Source organism: Elephantulus edwardii, unplaced genomic scaffold, assembly GCF_000299155.1.
Source record: "Elephantulus edwardii isolate Elephantulus edwardi_28Jun2011 unplaced genomic scaffold, EleEdw1.0 scaffold00137, whole genome shotgun sequence".
Classification (NCBI taxonomy): domain Eukaryota; kingdom Metazoa; phylum Chordata; class Mammalia; order Macroscelidea; family Macroscelididae; genus Elephantulus; species Elephantulus edwardii.
Genome location: NW_006399887.1, coordinates 7235056 through 7255973, shown reverse-complemented (window position 1 = coordinate 7255973; position 20918 = coordinate 7235056). Strand labels below are relative to the sequence as shown.

The following is a 20918-nucleotide window of genomic DNA, read 5'->3' as shown; positions in this document are numbered from 1 at the left end:
AGCCTGGACTTCTGGTAGTTCTCTGTTGATGTGCTGTTCCAGTCGTGTTTGGATAATCTTCAGTAAAATCTTGCTTGCATGTGAAATCAGTGAGATTGTTCTGTAGTTTCCACATTCTGTTCTCTATTTAAAACCCCTCTGAGATATAGTTTATATGTACACACACATTCACACAGGTATTCTGGGTATGAGCATACATATACCAGCATATACGATGAAGAAGAATTCTGTATGAGGAAAAGTTTTTCTTTGAGATGCTGCTATTTCTTGACGAAAGGAAAAGAACCAGGATTGTTGTTTTGGGTTGTTTTTTATTTGTTTCCCCATGTTTTACTCTGACTGCCAAGAAGCAACGAATGAGGCACAAGTACTACAAGTATAGGACACAATTACTGTGCAAGTTTTCTCTCCTTTAATCTAATTTCTTTTATTATCCTTTAAATATATGCATTCATAGGTCTGAAATACTTTTGAAACTAGGCAGGAACTTGAAAATGCAAATAAATAGATATGAAGTGTGGGTTTCTATATGATTTGCATCAGAGTAAAACGCAAGACAATAACACAGTCCATGTCGTTTAGATGCTATGTTCCTACGTGTATTTTAGGCAATTTACTAACTAGTGTTCTTTTTTGAGAGAATATGTTTTATTTAGACTTAGAAATAGAAGCAGTATTAAGGAATTAAAAGTAATTAAATTTTTACATTTAATTCAAGTAAACTGTATTCCAAAAGGCACACTGAATGACATGGTATATAATGGTGAGCTGACAAAATTATATATATATAGCAAATGGCCTAATGTCAAAAACTTATTCTAAAAAGAATACAGTTTAAATTAGTGATGTCACATAATTTTTGGCTAAGTGCTGTGAAAACATAATGTAGTAAGCAACTGTTGTTATGTGCCAGCAAGTCATAGCCACCCTATGTACAACAGCCCTGCATCCTGCCCTATCATGAGCCAATCTTACTGTCTCTGACACACCTGCCCTCATCGACATAGTTACTATGTTAATCTAACTCATCCAGGGTCCTTCTCTCCTGGATCTATCCTCCACAAGCATGTTGTTATTCTCTACAGACTTGCCCCTCCTGGCAACAAGCCCAAAGTATGTGAAATAGAGTTCCAAAATTCTTGCCTCCAATGAGCAACCTGGTTTCACCCTCTCCATGTCAGACCTGTTTGTTCTCTATGCAGTCGGTGGTATGCTCAATACTCTTCTCCAGCACTACAATGTAAAGTCATTGATTCTTCTTCTGTCATCCTCAGTCCTCTTACAGCTCTCTGATGCATACCAAGTGTAAAAACAAAGGTATGAATCAGGCACACCTTAGTTTCTAGAGTGACATCGTTGCTGTTTAGTACTCTAGGAAGGTTCCTGACAGTAGACTTTCCCAATGCAACTCGTCTTTTTTAATTTCCTGACTGATGGTGCTATATACTATATTTCAGATCTGAGATTAGTCTAAAATATTTTACGATTAAGTTAATTCAAGCAGTTCTAAAAGAACAGGTAGGATTCATGAGTTAAGGGAGGAAGGAGAGCTAATTCTAGTGAGAGAGTTCAGTATGTAAAATGCCACAGATTCATGAAAGGCTTGGGCATATCAGAAAACTGTGTGGCTTGAAATACCTAGGGGAATCTTTGAATCTTGCTTGGGTCTGTCAGTATATTTAGATAGGTGATCCTAGGTAAGTAAATTCATTAGATAAATCCATTTTTTCCTTACTTCTGAAATCAGTGTATTTCTAAGCATGTTTAAGGGTATTTGGTAGGAGCAAATGACTTAGAGCTAAGCAGAGTACGTTAACATATGTTAAATACATTGATAAGCAAGAAAAAATTATTTTAATATTTATTGTATAACAAGAATATGAGAAAGATATATAAACTATTTTTACTAGTTCCTTAAGACCCTTTAAAAAGTTCAGAGAAGGTTGAGGCCCATAGGAGCTATCTGCTTCTCCAGGCCCCTTGTCTTTGAATCTGCGTGGAACTAGTGTTGCCCTGCTGTGGAACTGGAGGAGACAACCTACGTCTGGAGGAGGTCCCCAAAGTCATAATGTCACCTACACCCCAAAGAAATCTAGTTTCACTCAGAGTTCCTAATGAAACACTTCCAACACATATTCATCTTTATCAGAGGCCCTAACTTTAGGGCAGATGGATCAGTCCCTAACACTGTGGCCAGCAGCCCAGCTCTGTCCCAGCACATCCCTGATTAGTGCTCTGTTCCTGCCATGCCGGCCTGACAATCAAGACGAGCTTGGCCTCAGCCACAGTCTCATCTTTATAGGAATACCCCTTCCCTCAGTTCCCCATGTTCAGGACCTTCCTCTCAACCAACAGCCTTGACCTGTCCATTCCACCCATCTCTAGAGGCACTTCTGGCTGCATCCCCTTTCCTTTTCCTTTTAGGCCCCAGTGCAAGAGCAGCAGAAGGAAAGAGGAGGGATAAATTTGCTGTTCCCAATGGCACAGCGGACAAGATGATATGGAGCTGTAACTGAAATGCTGTGGACAGAGACTGTATTCAAACTGATTTTTAATCTGGTCAATAAAGCTGTTTAGAAAAGAAAAAGAAAAAGCCACTAGAGAGCTAAAGAGTTAAATGATGAGGTTTATATTTTAGAAAATATAATTCTAGTAGTAATACAGAGGATGTCAAGGATAAAGCCAGGAAGCAGTAAAGAGATTATTAAAATGATGAGTGCATCTAGGTAAGATTTGATGACCAGTGAGATAGATATAGGGATATTTCTAAGTGGCTGGCCTATGTGAAATTATGTTAGTAATTAATTAACTAGGGCGTACTGGTGGCCGACTGGTAAGAAGCTGTGCTGCAATCCTGAAGGCATGCGGTTTGAATCCACCAGCTGCTCTGTGGGAGAAAGATGGGAAATCTCCTGTGTGATTATCTGCCTCTGAAAACCCATGGGAAGGTCAGCTAAGTTGGTTTACAACAACAGCTTTAAAGAAAAGACTGATATTGTGAATTATTTCATTTTACTTAGCTCCAAAATTAAAATTGCACCTGTGGTACAAGCAGATAGGAGATCAGGAGATGTATTGAACTGGCAAGTCCTTTGTTGTGGACCTCTTCAAATTACTGAGGATCAATGATGTTAGTCTGAAGACTAAGGTCTGCCTGAGTCAGGCCATAGTCTTTTCAATTACTGGCTATGCATCTCAGAGTTGGACAAAGCATAAGGATAAGAGAAGAATCAATTTCTTTGAGTTGTGGTGTTGGAGAAGAGTACTGAATATCCCATGACCTGCCAAAAGAGCAAAGAAAACATGATTTTTGAAGAAGATGTAGCCAGAGTGCTCCTTGGGAGCAAGGATAGCAAAACTTCATCTCACATACTTTGGGAATATTGCTAAAAATGTCTGTTCTTTGGAGATGGACATCAATGCTTGGAAAGGTGTGTTGTCTGGACTTTTACATCAGAACATTCAACATAAGGAGATATAACGCATATTCAATTGTACTGATCTCTCAATTATGTGGAGCTGACCTTCCAGGGACTTTACAGAGGCCGTCAACTGCACAGGAGGAGACTGCTCATCTTTCTCCCACACAGAAGCTCGTAGAAAAGAATTGCTTGTCTATGAATTTCTGGGTAACTCCTTACTTTCTAGATTTCACCAGAGCTCCCTCTAACACTGACAGGGCCTGAAAATGTCCACTCTCGAGTCCAGTCTATTATAATGCATTGTGTTGTGTCAAAGTATAAAGAATTAGCCACATTGCTTTATGTTCACATATGCTCTGAATCTGGGTTCTAGTCTATTTATTAACAAGTTTTGTGAGCCTGAGCAAGGTGCTAACCTTAGTAAGCCTCAACTTCCTCCTTGGAAAAAACAGGAATTAACAAGACTGTATAGTTATTAGTTTACTTTGAAGATTACATTACAAAGCATACTAAAAAAACAAAACAGCCGCTTAGTCTGGTGTCTGACACACAGACTCAAGAGATGCTAGGGAGATGTTTGAACAGAAATATTTACTGCTATAAACTCTCCTAAAGGATTTCAAGGCAAGAACAAGGGCACATTTTGAAAGAAACATGTATGATTCTAATTGCTTTTAATATTCTGAAATGTGAATGCTATTAATGTCAACTTGCAAAAGCTTGTCACAAGCTGATTGAGTTAGGGGACCCTAAGTTGTGCTAAGGGCCTTCTCACTTACCTTGTCATTTACTACACTCTTCCCATCCCAAGCCCATCCTCTTTTGGTGAAGTAATTAACAGTTGCAAATTCAATTAGTGCAGAGAACACAAATGCATAGCAGACAGCGATGAACCAGTCCATGGCTGTCGCATAAGCCACTTTGGGGAGAGAATTCCGAGCACTGATGCTTAGGGTTGTCATTGTCAGCACAGTTGTCACTCCTGCAGAAGAAAAAAATAAGAACCAACAACATCAGCAGGTCAGTCAGGAAGAAGTTTTTTTTAAAAAAAGAACCCATACAATATATAAAACGGTAACAGAGAAAAGAATACAAAATTAATTACCTTAAATGGCTATTTTATCAAAGTGATACCTCTCTCTAAAAACAGTTTTCCTTTTTGTTCAAGATGAAATCTGTTTCATGTTTTCTTCAGTACTGTTGACATAAATACTGGTGAGACTGGAATAGAATTTCCTCTAAGAAAAATCTGGCACTTGAGAATGACCTACTGATTTTATTGCAAATTGTTGTTAAGTGCCATCGAGTCATAGATGACTCATGGCGACCCTATGAAAACAAAGGAGCTGAGCACTGCTCATAGGGTTTCCCGAGGCAAGCCATTTCGGAAGTGGATGCCACTCCTGTTTCCAGGCTTGTTTTAATCAGGAAGTGCCAGCAAACACGGTCCACCATGGGTAATCATTACCACGTTTGGCACATTAGTGTCACAGTGTTCAGCATCACAGCAGAGACGAGCTACTTCTGGACAGCAATGCACAGACCAGTGCTATACCACCTAGAACAATGTTGGACAGAAAAACAGTTTGAACCAGGCCTGAGGGCCGCAGATTATAATCACCCACCTTCAGCTTGGTAGCATAACTTTCTGTCCACTAGGCCAATGTGGCTCTCTCTATGTCTTTGTTGTTACTGACTCATAGCAACCTTATGAATGAAAGGCCTAAGCACTGTTCACAGTTTCCAGAGCCTCATGTTCACCACTCATTTGAATCTCAGGCCAAGCAATGGGCCAGTCAACTACACTAATGACCATTATGGATCTGTGATTAAGAAGTTTTTCATTCAAAGTTACAATGTTGATTCTGGATAGCCAAATATTGTGAGGACACAATTTTGTTCTTTTTTTGGTCCAAAGTTTATTAAAAATCAAAGAATAGAAAACTTTTACATAAAAATACGTCCATTTTCGCTTCCACGATGTTGTTCACATGCACAAAAATTGAACCATGATATCTTTCACTATGCCTGCAGCCCGTGACCACAGTGGCAGCCTGGCCAATTCATCAGGCTCCCAGCCAGCCAGAGTCTGGCCCTGTCCTGGGAACCAGGCCTGGACGTGCTGTGGCCTCCTCAGTGTGAGACAATTCTGTTCTTAATGAAACTATAGGAAACTAAACAAAGCCACAAAAAAAAAGATCAGAAAATGTAAACATCTACCTTTAAGGAATATTTTATACTACTGTTGACTTTTTTTTTTTTAAAAAAAAGCACTGCTTTTTTCTGCAATGGGTTTATCACCAGAGTACAGGTGTTGGTGAATAGCACTGCAAAACCTAAACCAAAATGGGAAAGGAGAAGACCCATATCAACATCGTTGTCACTGAACACATAGATGCAGGCCAAGTCCACCACAACTGGCCATCTGATCTACAAATGTGGTGGGATCAATAGAGAACCATCGAGAAATTCAAAAAGGAAGCTGTGGAGATGGGGAAGGACTCCTTGAAATATGCCTGGGTCTTGGATAAACTGAAAGCAGAACATGAGCTTAGCATCACCATTGATATCTCCATGTGGAAATTTGAGACCAGCAAGTATATGTGACCATTACTGATGCCCCAGGACACAGAGACTTTATCAAAAAGATGATTACAGGAACATCACAAGCTGACTGTGCTGTCCTGATTGTTGCTGTTAGTGTTGGTGAATTTGAGGCTGGTATCTCAAAAAATGGGCTGACCCGCCCTTCTGGCTTACCCACTGGGTGTGAAACAACTGATTGTTGGTGTTAACAAAAGGGATTCCACTGACGACCCTACAGCCAAAAGAGATATGAGGAAATCGTTAAGGAAATTAGCACCTACATCAAGGAAATTGGCTATTTCTTGTTGGAATGATGACAACATTCTGGAACCAAGCAATAATAGGCCCTGGATCAAGGGATGGAAAGTGACCTAGAAGGATGGCAGTGCCAGTGGAACCACTCTGCTTGAAGTTTTGGATTGCATCCTGCCACCAACTCATCCAACTGATAAAACCCTGCATCTTCCTCTCCAGGATGCCTGTAAGCTTGGTGGTTTGACACAGCTATTCCACTACTGGGAATATACCCCAAAGAGACCATAACTGACATCCAAACAGATATATGCACAACCATGTTTATCGTGGCTTTGTTCACAATAGCTAGGAGTCAGAAACAACCTAAGTGCCCATCAACAAACGAATGGATAGAGAAGCTGTGGTATATTCACACAATGCTGCAGTGAAAAACAAGGAACTCATGCAATATTATTCAAAATGGGTGACCCTGGAGGACACTATGCTGAGTGAAATATATCAGTCACAAAAGGACAAATACTGTATGGTACCACTGTTGTAGAGTGAGACTGACATCAGGGTGGGGGTAAGACTGAGAAAAACTGGATAAATTATGTATACTGCATTGAAGCTGATTAGGAAGAGAACAGTTTAAAAGTAATATATTTTAGGGCATTATGATTATCGTAAGAGTTCAGAATGAGGGTTGCAGAGTGGTGTACACTCGGGGTGGGGGGGGGATTGTGTACCAATGAAGGAGTTTTTCTTTTGCTTTAAGGAGTGGGGGGGGGGTGGGGTGGGGGGGGAGAAAAGTGCAACAATGAATGAATGGAAATCCAAAATCTCTGTAAATGTTCATTAAAATTAATAAAATTAAAAAAAAAGATTAGTGGTTTGGTGCTATCCCTGTGGGCAGAGTGGAGACTGGTGTTCTCAAGTCTGGCATGGTGGTCACATTTGCCCCAGTCAACAGTATCACTGAAGTCAAGTCTGTTGAAATGCACTATAAGGCTCTGAGTGAAGCTCTGCCTGGTGACAATGTTGGCTTCAACGTTAAGAAAGCCTCTGTGAGAGATGGTCAACGTGGCAATGTGGCTGGTGACAGCAAAAATGACCCACCCATGGAAACAGGTGGCTTCACTACTCAGGCGATCATCTTAAACCATCCTGGCCAAATCAGTGCTGGTTATGCACCTGTGCTGGATTGTCACACAGCTCACATTGCTTGTAAGTTTGCTGAGCTCGAAGAGAAGATGGACCGCCATTCTGGTAAGAAGCTGGAAGATGGCCCCAAATTCTTGAAGTCTGGTGATGCTGCCATTGTTGACATGGCTCCTGGAAAGTCCATGTATGTGGAGAGGTTCTCTGATTACCGTCCTCTGGTTCATTTTGCTGTCTGAGACATGAAGCAGACTGTTGCTGTGGGTGTCATCAAAGCAGTGGACTGGCGGCTGGAGCTGGCAAGGTCACCAAGTCTGCTCAGAAGGCTCAATGATATTACCCATAACACCTGCCACCCCAGTCTCAATCAGCGGCAGAAGAACGGGTCTCAGACTGCTTGTCTCAAATGTCCATTTAAGTTTAATAGGAAAAGACTGTTACTGATAACACTGCATCATAAAACCTTCAAAAAGAAAGGAATGTTTTGTGGTCCATTTGTTTTCTTTTTTGTGTGGCAGTTTTAAGTTATTAGTTTTTTAAATCAGTACTTTTTAAGTGGAAACAACGTGACCAAAAATTTGGCACAGTATTTTCAGACCCATTAAATCAAGTTTAATGGGGGGGGGGGGGAGAAAGAGAGAGAAAATCACCAATCTATTTTCTATCATTGTATCCCTATTTCGCCAGAAACCAGAAAAGTCCCAGTTAAGTTAAAATGAAGGCAATATCTTAAGAAGTTGCAAAACCAGCCTCCAAAATATATTCAATGAAGCTTCTTATTAGAGATTCAAAGATTAATTATATGCATTAGGAAATCAGTTAACATAAAAGAAAACGAAATGTTACAGAAACATTGCTGCACATCTGAAAGATGTTTGTATTTTAAGGTTTAACATCAACTTAGTATGGCCCAATGACCTGCTGAGTATTTGTATTTCCATCCCACATATAATGATTCATTTGTTCTTGTGTGCCACTGAGTTGGAACCAACTCATAGCTGACCCTTCAACAGGTTTTCAAAGCCAGTTAAACACATTAAGGAAACTGTCCATCAATCTGCTGTGGAGCAGCTGGTGAATTCAAACCATGTGTCTTTGGGTTGGCAACACAACCACTTAACATTAAGTTACCAGAGCTCACTATAGTGATTGTACAAGTATACAAATAAAAATCACATGTATGTGTATATCTAAGAATCAGTCACCTTGGGATCTGATTAAAATATAGATTCTGATTATATGTAGGGTAGAAATACCAATTCTCAGCAAGGGATTGAACTAGTATAAACTGGTCCAATGCCCTGGTTAAAGAATAGCCCTTTGCTCTAGTGGGTTTTCTGGATATAATCTTTACTAAAGCAGGTTGCTAGGTCATGCTTCCTGTGTGTCTTGTAACTGTCAAGCTTTAGGTTGAAAATTTAGCATAATCTGTGTACACAAGGGCTTTCTTTCAATGCAGTAAGTGATTAAAAAATAGTAATAATTCAATGTAATCACATATGAATACATGTAATGCAATAATAGTGATATGAATAAAGGTAGAAAAAGCCAATTTAGTTTACCTGCTGAGTCAATACTAAAAATATTTAAAGACTCACAGTAACCTTGTGCTTGAACGCCTGCTGCTTAAAGTTGAAAGTGGTGAAGTGTTTTATTTTGAGACTCTGGTAAGAAGTCAATCATGTAAAAGACATACACATAACCATGAATGCACACATGATAACAATACAGAAAAATTTAATGGCAAATAATTGAAAAGAAAAGAAATTTCTCTAGCAGTTAAGGACTGCAGTCAAGGCTATTTAATACAATAATTGCTGTTGTTAAGTGATATTCAGTCAAGCAGACTCATAGCAACTCTATGAATAACAGATCTGAACCCTTGTCCTATGCTGTGCTATCTCCAAAATATTCAACACACTTGAGTCCATTACTAAAGTCACTCTATCAATCCATCTGGTTGTAGGTCTTCCTCTCTTCTACTATCTCTCCATGTTTCCAAGCATGATGCCCCTCTCCAAGGAATAGCCTCTTCCAGCAACATGCCCAAAGTATATGAAAGGAAGCTTTATCATCTTTGTCTCCTAGAAAACACTCTGGTTGCACCTTTTCCAAGACATATTTGCTTGTTCTTTTGGCAGCCCATGGGATATTCAGTACTCTTCTCCAACACCACATTTCAAAGGCATCAACAGTTCACATAGTACTTCCTGAAATTTTTCAGTGTTGACCAATTCTTTTTTGGTACAGAGATTCTTTGTATGTCTTTCATCTTCTTTTGATGTTTCCTAGATAGTTCAGAATTTTTCTCATTACATCTCTCAGTACTACAACTTGAGGCTTGAATTTGTTTTTCAGTTCTTTCAACTTTAGAAACTCAAAGTGAAATCTTCTCTTTTTATTCTCCAATATCTGCTTTTTTGCACATTCTAACACTTTGCTTTGTATTCACAACTTGTCCTTTCAAATCTTCTTCATCTCTTTACTTAGGCATTTCATGCTCTCCCTTTTTTTAGCTTCTTGACACTTTAGTGCAATTTTCAAAGTGTAATGCTGTAATTTTTAGGGTTCAGATCTTTTGTTCATAGGATCACTATAATTCATACTTGAAGACTGAACCTAACAACAATAATACAGTAATAAAACAGTATTATTCCCCAAATATTACCAAAACCTTAAAGGATTGATTGTATTCTGATATTGATAAATATGCTCATGGAGATTATAAATTGATTTGACTACGTTGGGAAGATCTCCTAATACTTTTTAAAAGCTTCTTAGAGTTCTTATCAATATATAATAATTTGTTCACACATGATGTGAAAGTCTGACATAGGACTATACTCATGACCATTTCACAATCAATATAATGGATGTATCTTTTGCTCCCTTTATAATGTTCCATATACAACCTTCCTCCTCTCCAGGATGACAAACACTGCCATGCTTTCTGTCAGTACAAACAGACTTTTTTTAGAACAATACATAAATGACATTATACAATATGCATCCTTTATATTTATCTGAGATGATCACACTTACTCTAAAAGTTTATCCTTTTGCTAGCATATGATTCTAGAAGTAATTTCCTTTTGCTGTGTAATAAGGTATATACCATAATCTCTTGCTCCATTTATTAGTCAATAGGCATGTAAACAACATGTATTTTAGGGCACGTGTATGTAATAAATTTTCCGTGAACATTGATGTACGAGTCTATCCATGGACATGCTTTTATTACCTTGAATATTTTTAACTCACAGCAATTTTCTTTGGAAATAAAACGTATATACATACAACTTACCATTTTTTAATCATAGACTCTACAGTGTTGTGTGGCTATTACACTAGTTTAAGAATATTTTTTATCAATTAAAAAAGAAAGTTCCTATCTGTTCACTGTTATTCTCAAATCATCCCTTGCATCTACCCTTGACAATTACAAATCTATCTTTAATCTCTAAGAATTTGCCACTACTGGATTTTTCTTAAAAATTAGAATCCCTGAGTTTATTCTTTATTCTTTTCTTCTTGTACTTAGTTCAATGTTTTCCAAGTCCATTCATGTATTAGCAAGTAAAAATAAAACAAAAAACATTAGCTACTGGTTGGTTCAGATATATATGGCCCTAGATTTGTACTCTAGAGACTGTCTAATGACTGTGCTTTTTTCATGACTATATTTCTAGCCCAGGCAACAAGGTATACCTTTATCCAAGGTATCTCTCACTCACTAACTCATTGCTAGTGAGTCAGTTCCAACTTAGAGTGACCCTTCTATAATACTAATGGAAAGAGACTGCCCATCTTTCTCCTGTGGAGAAAATACTATAAATAATACTGCTATGAACATTAGGACACAAATTTTTGTTGGGTGTATGCTTTCTGTTACCTTGAGTATATCTAAGAAATTAATTTTCTGAATTACGTAGTAACTCTAGTAGCCCTTTGGAACCAGAAGTGGCAACTACTTCCTAAACATGCTTCTGAAAACTCTACAAACTTTGATAAATAACAATAGCTATAGAGAGGTTTCAGGCCTTTTGTTCATAGGGTCAGTATGAGTTGTGCTCAACTCAATGGCAATCAACAACAATACCAACCAGTAGCCATAGTAATACGAGGGTTAAAGCACTCAGCTTCTAATCAAAAGGTTTATTTAAGCCTTTAATTGATGGTCTTTCATTTGTTATGCATCTGAGAGCTGGACAATGAATAAGGATGACAGAATAATTGATGCCTCTGGGCTATGATGTTAGAGAAGAACACTGAACATTCCATGGATTGTCAAGAGAACAAACAAATATGTCTTGGAGAGGGTGCAGCCAGAGTACTCTTTGGAGGCAAGAATGATGAGGATTCACCTCAAACACTTGGGCCATGTTGCTAGAAGGGCTATTCCTTGGTGAGGAATATGATGCTGGGAAAGGTGGAGGGTCAGTGAAGGAGAGGAAGACCCTCAACCAGATGGACTAAATGGTGACTGTCGCAACGGGCTCCAGTGTGTCAGAAACTGTGAAGATGGCAAAGGATAGGACAGGGCTCACATGTATTTTTCATAGGTTTGAGATGAGTCACACTCACCTTGGCACCTAACAACAAGAAAAAGAAGCCATTCTACAGGGGAAAAATGCTTCAATCCCAAAGGCATGTGGTTCAAATCCACCAGCTGCTCCACAGGAGAAGGATAAGCAATCTCCTTCCCTGTGATTCCACCCACGGCAGCAGCTTTACTGTACAGCAGTTACTGTAATTCTGTTTAACCATGGGAAAAAGGATAAACTGTTGTCTACAACAACTGCACTACTTAAAATCATACAACAGTATACAAAGGTTCAAATCTTTTCCCAGTCTTAATAGCGTTCAGACATTTTTCATTTACTTTATATCCTTCCTAACTACATAAAGTAGAAACAAACTCAAGAGTAGTTGTCTTGTACATTTTCCTAGTAATTAATGATGCAATCTTGATAATGTCTTTTGATGTACAAGTATTTTTAATTCTGGCAAAGTCCAATTTAGCTAATTTGGTTTGTTTTCCTTTTAGCACCGTGGATATGAAACCTACCCCTAATCCAAAGGCATGAAGATTTATTTACACCTATGTTTTATTTCCTCTTTTTGTGTGTGTGGTACGAGCTAATTAATTTTTTGTTTATAGATACCCTGTTTTCTCAGGACCATTAGCCGAACAGACTTCTTTCTCTATTGAATGGTCCTGTCAGCTTTGTTGAAAAAAAAAAGTCACTTGACCACAAATGTATGAGATTATTACACTCTCATCTATATTTCATTTATCTATAAACTTATCCTAAAGAGCCCAGATGACACAATGATTAAAGTAGTTAAATGCTAACCAAAAGGTGGGTAGTTTAAAACCAATAGCTACTCCATGAGCAAAAATAAGACAGCAACCACAAGCTACCTCTGTAAAGCAAGTGGACACACCAGGGCTATACGACCTAGAAGACTATTTCACCAAAAACAAGTAAAGGCAGGCCTGAGGGCTGCAGATTACAGTCACCCATCTTTGGCTTGGGAGCATGACTTTCTAGGTTGTATAACCCTGGTATATCCATTTGCTGCACAGAGATAACTTGCAGTTGCTGTGAAGTTGAACACTGATGGTTACCCATGGTAGACAGTGTTTGGTGAAGCTCCCTGATTAAAACAAGTTTGGAAGCAGGAGTGGCATTCACTTCCGTAATAGCTTGCCTCTGAAACCCTATGAACCTGGAGAAAGGACAAAAGTTATATAGGTGTCCAGGTCTTTTGTTTATAGGGTCGTTATGAGTCGCCTCTGACCTGACGGCACTTAACAACAACAGCAGCAAGGGGTACCTTAGTTTCTACTAAATTTTCATCATTCCTTTTACTTTCTGTTCCTGAGACTCAATAGTCTTAACTGATCTAATTTTAAGATTCTGATTCTTCTGACAATTCAAACCAGCTGTTGACTCTCTCTAGTGCGTTTCCACTAAAGCCAGGGCGGTTGCTGTGTACCAGAGAGTCAGAACTGACCCAGACCTGACCCTCCAGAGGGTTTTCAGAGGCAGTTAATTGTACAGAAGAAGACTGCCCATCCTTCTCTTGCAGAGCAGCTGGTGGCCTTGAACTGTGTACCTTCAGGATTGCAGCACAGCTTCTTGACACTAGACCACCAAAGCTCCCTAAAGTCATGGTACTTTTGAATTAAAATAATTTCTACTTATTTCCTCTTTATAAAGATTTTTAGTCTTAATTGATACTTTGTATGATGAGACATCATGATTATGCACTCCTTTAATTTTTCAGTATTGGTATCCTTTAACACTGAAAGCCTTTGGGAAAGTGTAATGTGTGGGAATCCTTAGGGATAGACACTACTGAATACATTGATTGTCATTAATGGGGGATCATTTTTGGTTACTTTGCATGCTTCATTACTTTTGCTGAAAACTGAGCAATTTAAATGCTGGTATGTCAAAACTGGATATTAGATTCTTTTCTCCCTCCAGAGCTGTTCTTGCTAATGCTTGCTCGAGTTATTCATGTTTATTATTATAGAGCCTTTCCTTAACTAATATTATAATGCTGTCACTACCTTTATATGCATCTGGAATTTGGACAATGCATAAGGAAGAACAAAAAATTGATGCCCTCAAATTCTGGTGCTGGACAAGAGTATTGAGTATATCTGATTACCAGAAGGGGGAAAAAAACCCAACAAAACACAAAAAACCCACAACAAAAACAAAACCAACTCTAATCTGTTTCGGAGAAAGTGCAACCAAGGTGCTCTTTGGGCAAAGGCGATGCAACTTCATTTCATATACTCTGTTCATACTGTCAGAAGGGGCCAGTTATTGGAAAAAGGTATCATGGTGGGAAAGTAGAGGGTCAGAGAGAGAAAGGAAGGCCCTCAATCAGACAGACTGACATAGTCATTTTAACAATTAACTTAAAGATGGAAGAGATTGTAAGAATGGTACAAGATAGGAAAGAAAGGTTCAGATCGGTTGTTCACAGAATCACTATGAAGTGCAATCAAGTCAATGACGCTTAATACAAACACTGTGGAGACTGTAATATATGTGAGAATATAAGTAATATTATTACACACTGTTATTGTTGTTATGTACCATCGAGTTGGAACTGACTTAGAGTTGACCTTCCTGTGGGTTTTCAGAGTCAGTAAACTGCATGGGAGGAGACTACTCATGTTTCTCCTGTAAAGCAATTGGCTCGTAAATCTAAACTGTGTGCCTCTATATTAGTAATGCAACTTGTTACCAGTAAGCTACCACAGCTCTCTCGATCATAAAATACATAATAATATATAACAAAAGGAGCTCTAGTAGACTAATGAGTAAAGAGCTGCAATGCCAACACGTAGGTACACAGTTCGAATCTACTAGCTGATCTGCAATGCATACATACATATTATTGTATGTATAACATACAACAATAGTGTATTTGAATCACTTTGCATATAACCTGACACATTTCAAGTGTTGAATATATATTACCTATTTTAGTTCTTATGGCTATTATTCTTATTTCTACTATTAGCAGAAAGCTATCTTCCTGAAATGAAAGCAAGGAAATAAATAAATAGAAATCTTTTCAGTTACTGTTTCTAACAGGAAGTTTGTCATAGTCATTGTTTGGAAAGTAGTTTAATAAACTGTAAAACACCTACACACTAAATGAAAAACTTACAATGAAGAAGGGCTATTCCTGACTAAACTACACCTGTAAAACGATGTTTAAAAATATTTCATAATTAATCTTAAATAAGATACATATGCTTGAACATGGATGTCAATATACACACACATATGGTCAGTTAAAATGTTATAAAAAGACAGTTTATAAAATTATTTAAAAATCATAGCTCTCTCAGGCAGGTTAGTAGATAAAACAGAAAATAACTTAGAGGGTTTTTTTTTTAAATATAAATTTATAATCTAGTATTTAAAAACATAATGTCATAAAGGAAAAAATATCTATAAGGGTACAAGAAACTTACTGCCATCTGGTTGATTCTGACTCATGGGTAATTCATGTGTGTCAGAGTAGAACTGGGATCTATTGTGTTTTATGGGTGATACTTGGAAAATTTATTTCCAGGCTTTTCCTGCATGGCTTCTATGAGTGGATTCAATCCTCCTATTAACTTTTTGGTCAACAATCACCTTTTACATCCCCCAGAGCCTCCAAAGACAATAATGAGACTAATACTGAAAGAATTTTACTATTTTCTTTCTTTTTCCCCCATAGTGATCCTGCATTGTCGTTCTCATCTTAAAAAAAAACAAAATAGAAAACGGTTTTGTAAACAGATTTTATAACATTATTTTCCACGTAGGTGGAACTTTCGAAGTATAACTGATAGAGACTTTAATGTTGCTTAGTAAAACCCAATCCAATCCAACCCATGAGAATTTAAACGTCACCAATTCTAAATTTTGTTTTTTAGTCTAAAGTGCTGCTTTTCATTTGGATTTGTATCCATTTAAACAAATAAAATGTTTCTGCCATTTCTGTATGAATATACTTTGAGGCAATGTTCCCTAATACTCACAGTGTTGTTACAATCTGGTGAGTAAGGACTGACTCACAGCTGACGCTCCAGAGTATTTTCAGAGGCAGTCAAAGACACAGGAGATGACTGTCCATCTTTCCTTTGTAAAACATCTGGTAGATTCAAACTGTATTCCTTTGAGTTGCCATTGCAGCTCCTTACCACTAGACTTTACTACCAAGAAGAGTAATTTATCTAAAGTTTGTTTGATAAAATTTTAAATACTTGCCAAGAAAATCCCTATGAACCTCATATATAGGTTTCTTCCTTTCCTCTTTCTCCATATTTTCCTTCCCCCATCCCATGGGAAGGATAAGATTCTTTTATGATGGACTTCTGCCTGTTGGTTCAGGGCATACTAGTCTCACTGCACTCAAGTATACTCAAGAACCAAGAGCCAGGTATTTTTTTTAGAGTAGTGTGTCTGATTTTATTTTTAAATTAAAAATGTGAGAATTTTTCCAGAGTCATCGTAGCAATATTTGTACTTACTCTAATAGTGTTGATATTACAAATATGCTATGGGAATTCTTCTTTGAGTCTTAAGAAGCTGTAGTTCAGTTTTAAAAATAGGCTTTGTGGCCACAAGTTGTTATTTATTGTTGTTGTTTGATGTGTCGGTTAATTGGAACCAATTCCAAACTGATCCTCTAGTGGGTTTTCAGAGACAGTAAATCGCATGCATGTGAGTGGATTTCCTGCCTTTCTCTTGAGGGGCAGCTGGTGGATTTGTACCATGTACACTAAGAAAACAAACAGGTCTGTCTTGGAGCGGGTGAAACCAAGGTTCTCCTTGGAGGCAAGGATTTTGAAGAAGAGCCAGGTATTAAATACAGAAATGTTCCACTTACCTAAAAAGAAAGTTCACAAACCTTCTACAGGCCTATGTCACAACAAATAGGTATGTTTCCACCCTAAGAAGGGCACTTCATAAATAAGTTTATTTAACACACTGTTGTCCCCACTACAACTTCAATGTGACCTCCACAACTCTTTCTCTGGCAGGCTTAAGTTTCTTATTCAGTAAGCAAGGTTGTGTCATCTGCATAGACCTCAGGATGGGAGGGAGACTCATCAATAACCTGCATGACGCAGATGACACAATTTTGCTTGCTCAAAGTGAGGACTTGAAACACTTGGTGCAGAAGATCAAGGAATGCAGCCTTCTAAAAATATCTATTTCACTATATATAGATATGTATATATGTGACCTTTTCCTCTGTATGAACCCCACTATCAGTAAGCTGATTCCAATTCATAACAACCTGGTAGGCCCTAGGAGTTTCCAAGGCTATAAATCTTTACAGATACTGACTGTCAAATCTTTCTTCTATAGAGTGGCTGGTGGATTCCAATCACTGAAAGTTTGTTTAGCAGCTGGATGCTTTGACCACAGTGCCACTGGATTTCCATGTCAAGCATATAAATTATACTTTTATACTGCGGTTTTATTTCATATTACATTTCTTAAAGGTTGATGCCAACAATCTTGTACAACAAAAATGGTATTTCAACGTACAGTAGCTAAGTATATATGTCTTGGCAAAAAATCACTGGCAATGAGGGAAACTGTACAGTGAAAAGAACAAAGTCTCATGAGGGGAGGTGATTTTGGTGCAGAGATTAGGAGGATGGCTCCAGGACCCAAATGCAAATCTTGTGACACTGAATAAAAATGTTAACTTCAATTTCCTCATTTGTAGACTGTCGTGAGGTGATGTTAGTCCACTAATACTCAAGCGAACAACAGATACAAGGAAGCAATGCCCTATGTGGCAGCAGCTCGGGACCTCTGCCATACTCAAGCCTACTGTTAACAGTCACAGTACCAATGCATCTTGTTAAGGGACTTTCTTTTTTTGCTGTCCCTCTACCTTCCCCAGCATGGTGTCTTTTCTCAAGGATTAGAAACTCTTAACAGTATACCCAGAGCATTTAAGCCTCTTGTTTAGCATCAACAAGACCACCTGGAGGTGTATTTAAAAGTTGGGACTCAAAGGATTTTATTTTAATCCCTGGTTACTGTATTTTGGAAGAAACATTCTTGTAAATTGTACAGCACTCTTCGGTCAATTTGCTGTGCTGAGGTAATCTGGATTTGCTGCGACGTTGAACCATGTGCCACTGAGGTATCAAATGCCATAATGTTTGCCCATGTTTAACAGTGTTAGGTGTAGCTCCTAGTTTAAGACAGGTTTGGAAGCAGGAGTGGCATCCACTTCCTAAACCACATGACCCTGGAAACTCTATGAACTTGGAGAAAAAAATGATAGTTATAGAAAAGATTCAGGTCTTTTGTTCATAGGGTCACTGTGAGTTGTACTCAACCTTACAGCAAGAATGGCAATCAACAACAAAAACATATGAGACAAAGGTCCACCAGCCTTGCCTTGAAGGAGCACCCAGGCTGAAATTATATTTTCAGGCTAGGAAATAAAAGAGGGCTCTCCGAGTGAGCTGTTTTACAGAACAAATGAGTTACTGTATGGAAAGCCTTTACAACAGAGCTTCTAGTAAAAGATAAAATTCAATGAATGTGAGAAAATAAGCTATACGGAAAGTAAAGTCAAGGTAGAATTCAATAAAAAAAAAATAAAATGAACCTGAATCCCCTGGAAGAACTTTATCCTCATGAAAGGCCTACATGTGGATGTTTATAGTTGGGATTTGAGAAAGGAGTTAGGAAAAGAATGAAACCTGAATGCCACACAAGATAATGCAACAAAACAGGAATGTTAGATTGTCTGATACCACCTGCTGGCTACTGGTGGAAACAGCAGGGAAAATAGACATTCAGAAAACAATTGAGGATTTCCCCTCTTGGAGTCAAGAGACAAGCAAATACCTTAAACAGACCACAACAAAAGAAAACAGTGAAAATCCACTGTCACTGAGTGAGGGTTTTCAAGGTGTTAATCTTTATGAAAACTGTCACGTGTCTCTCTTGCATCTGGTGAATGGTGGGTTCTAGTTGCCAACTTTTCAGTGAGCAGTGAGAGCTTACCCACTTCACTATAAGAGCACCTTATATGTTTCCCATTCCTCCAAACTACACAGATAACTTTAAAAATGCAGTTTAAGTGCCTGACAAAAGACTGCATATTTAACTCACTACTAAAACCCCTTAGTAGCTCAACAACAAAAGCCTTGAGATTTCCTGCAACACAAAGAGAAATCAAAATTTGGTTAACAGCATTCTTAAAAAGGCTCAAGTATTTTAAGTTTCACAAATTTAATGTTTAACAAACAGCAACAACAACAACAAAAACAAACCCACCAACATTAAAAAGGTTACTTAGAGATTGTGGAAAATATTTTGAGGGCTGGCTATATTGTGGATTCACTGTATCATACAAAAAGCTCCTCTCTCTCTGTAAAAAGGGGAACTTTTTCAAGAAGTGCAACTCACAATGGAAAGCAACACAATTTAAACTGCTATAGTCTACATTATAGCTTCAGACCTCTGGATGTTTTGTTAGCCTAGGAAACTGCAAAGGTTTCTTTCAGCTAGAATCTTTCCTCTGACATCCTCTCCTTTAGGATTTAGGTAATTTATATTGCTTCCTTTTTTAATTACTTAATACTCTCTAAATCACCAGTAATTTTTAAGCACCGGGAACTAGACTAATTAGCAAAAATACCTTTATCCAAGGAGCATAAATCCCGACACTGCAGAAAATCAGTTCAGACTGCACCTTCTCTAGGACCTCTTTCCTAAATAGCCCTAATCATACATTCTCCTTTGTGAATTTTAAAAATGAAATCCTGGTAATGGTTTAAGCTAAGTACTAGGCTGCTATCCATAAGGTTGACAGTTGACAATTTGAATCCACCAGCTGCTCCATGATTGAAAGATAAAGTGATCTACTTTTGTGAAGATTTATAGCCTTGGAAACTCTATAAGCGGCTCTACTCTTCTACAGGTCTTATGTCAGTCAGAGTCAGATAAATGGTAGTGGGTGCTAGGCTAGGGAGGGTATTTTTGGGGAACAGGTCACATGTACTTCTTTCACATATACACTTATTATTATTGATTATTTTTGTTGCTGTAATTCTTTTTTAGGTTTTGTGTTGTTATGTAGATAACTATATCCTTCAACAAACTATGGATCAGAGCATGTCTTCTCCTCAAATGATAAAAGGTAGTTGGAAGAGGGTAGGAGCTCATTAAATATATTCTGAATAAATATGTACCAAAATCACTCCATCATTGATCTGCATTTAATAAGTATTTCTTTATTAAGCCAATTTTAAAAAAAAATACATATATACATACTTCTTTTACTTTTGAAAAAGAAGGCGAATTTGGGGACGGGGGGAGAGGGCTGGGCGAGTAGAGAAGTGCAGCAATGAATGAATGGAAATCCAAATTCTCTGTAAATGTTCATTAAAATGATTTAAAAAATTATATATTCCTTTGTTTATGAAAAGAAAGCATGAATTTTCCACATTTTGTGTCAGGTGTGGTGGAGCTGAGGTATAATGTGAATATAAGCAGAAATTATTTCTAAGCGATATTAAGAGATAAAAAGCCCATAACAGCCCATGATATTATGACCTAGACTGACACACTGGTTAAGACTTTCTAAGGAAATAAAAGGAGGAGATGAAGAGATAGCAGGATGAGCATTTTAAACTGAAAAAATAGAATACACAGAGGCCCGGGAGACTGGGAGGGATGGAGCTTAGGAGTAACAGGCAGAAGCAAACAAAGAGAAAAGTCAGGGAATAACAGTATGATGGAAAGGTACACGACAACAAATGACAGAAGTGTTTCTTTTTAAAATATGATCTTGAATGTGATATATAAGTACATGGGAAGAGGAGTAAATGGATTTGGAAAGGAAGCAAGAGGTTGCAGAATGTTTCATTTGGAGTATAATGCAATATTCTGTTAATTTGGATGACAAAAAGTAAAGGTAGAAAGAATTTGTCTCTATGTCCAAAGT

General features: G+C 37.9%; 1 protein-coding gene across 2 annotated transcripts in view; it reads right to left on the bottom strand.

The window, feature by feature from the left end:
* Positions 1 to 20918, bottom strand: part of GABRA2 (gamma-aminobutyric acid (GABA) A receptor, alpha 2) — a 255148-nt gene that overhangs the window by 21678 nt on the left and 212552 nt on the right. The window contains exons 8-9 of one of the 2 annotated variants that reach the window (XM_006894171.1): positions 4202 to 4404; positions 3184 to 3186 (exon numbers count right to left, since the gene is read on the bottom strand). In XM_006894171.1, the coding sequence (XP_006894233.1) occupies positions 3184 to 3186; positions 4202 to 4404 (206 nt within the window). The remainder of the gene's footprint in view (positions 1 to 3183; positions 3187 to 4201; positions 4405 to 20918) is intronic. The other variant, XM_006894170.1, reaches the window with a different exon arrangement.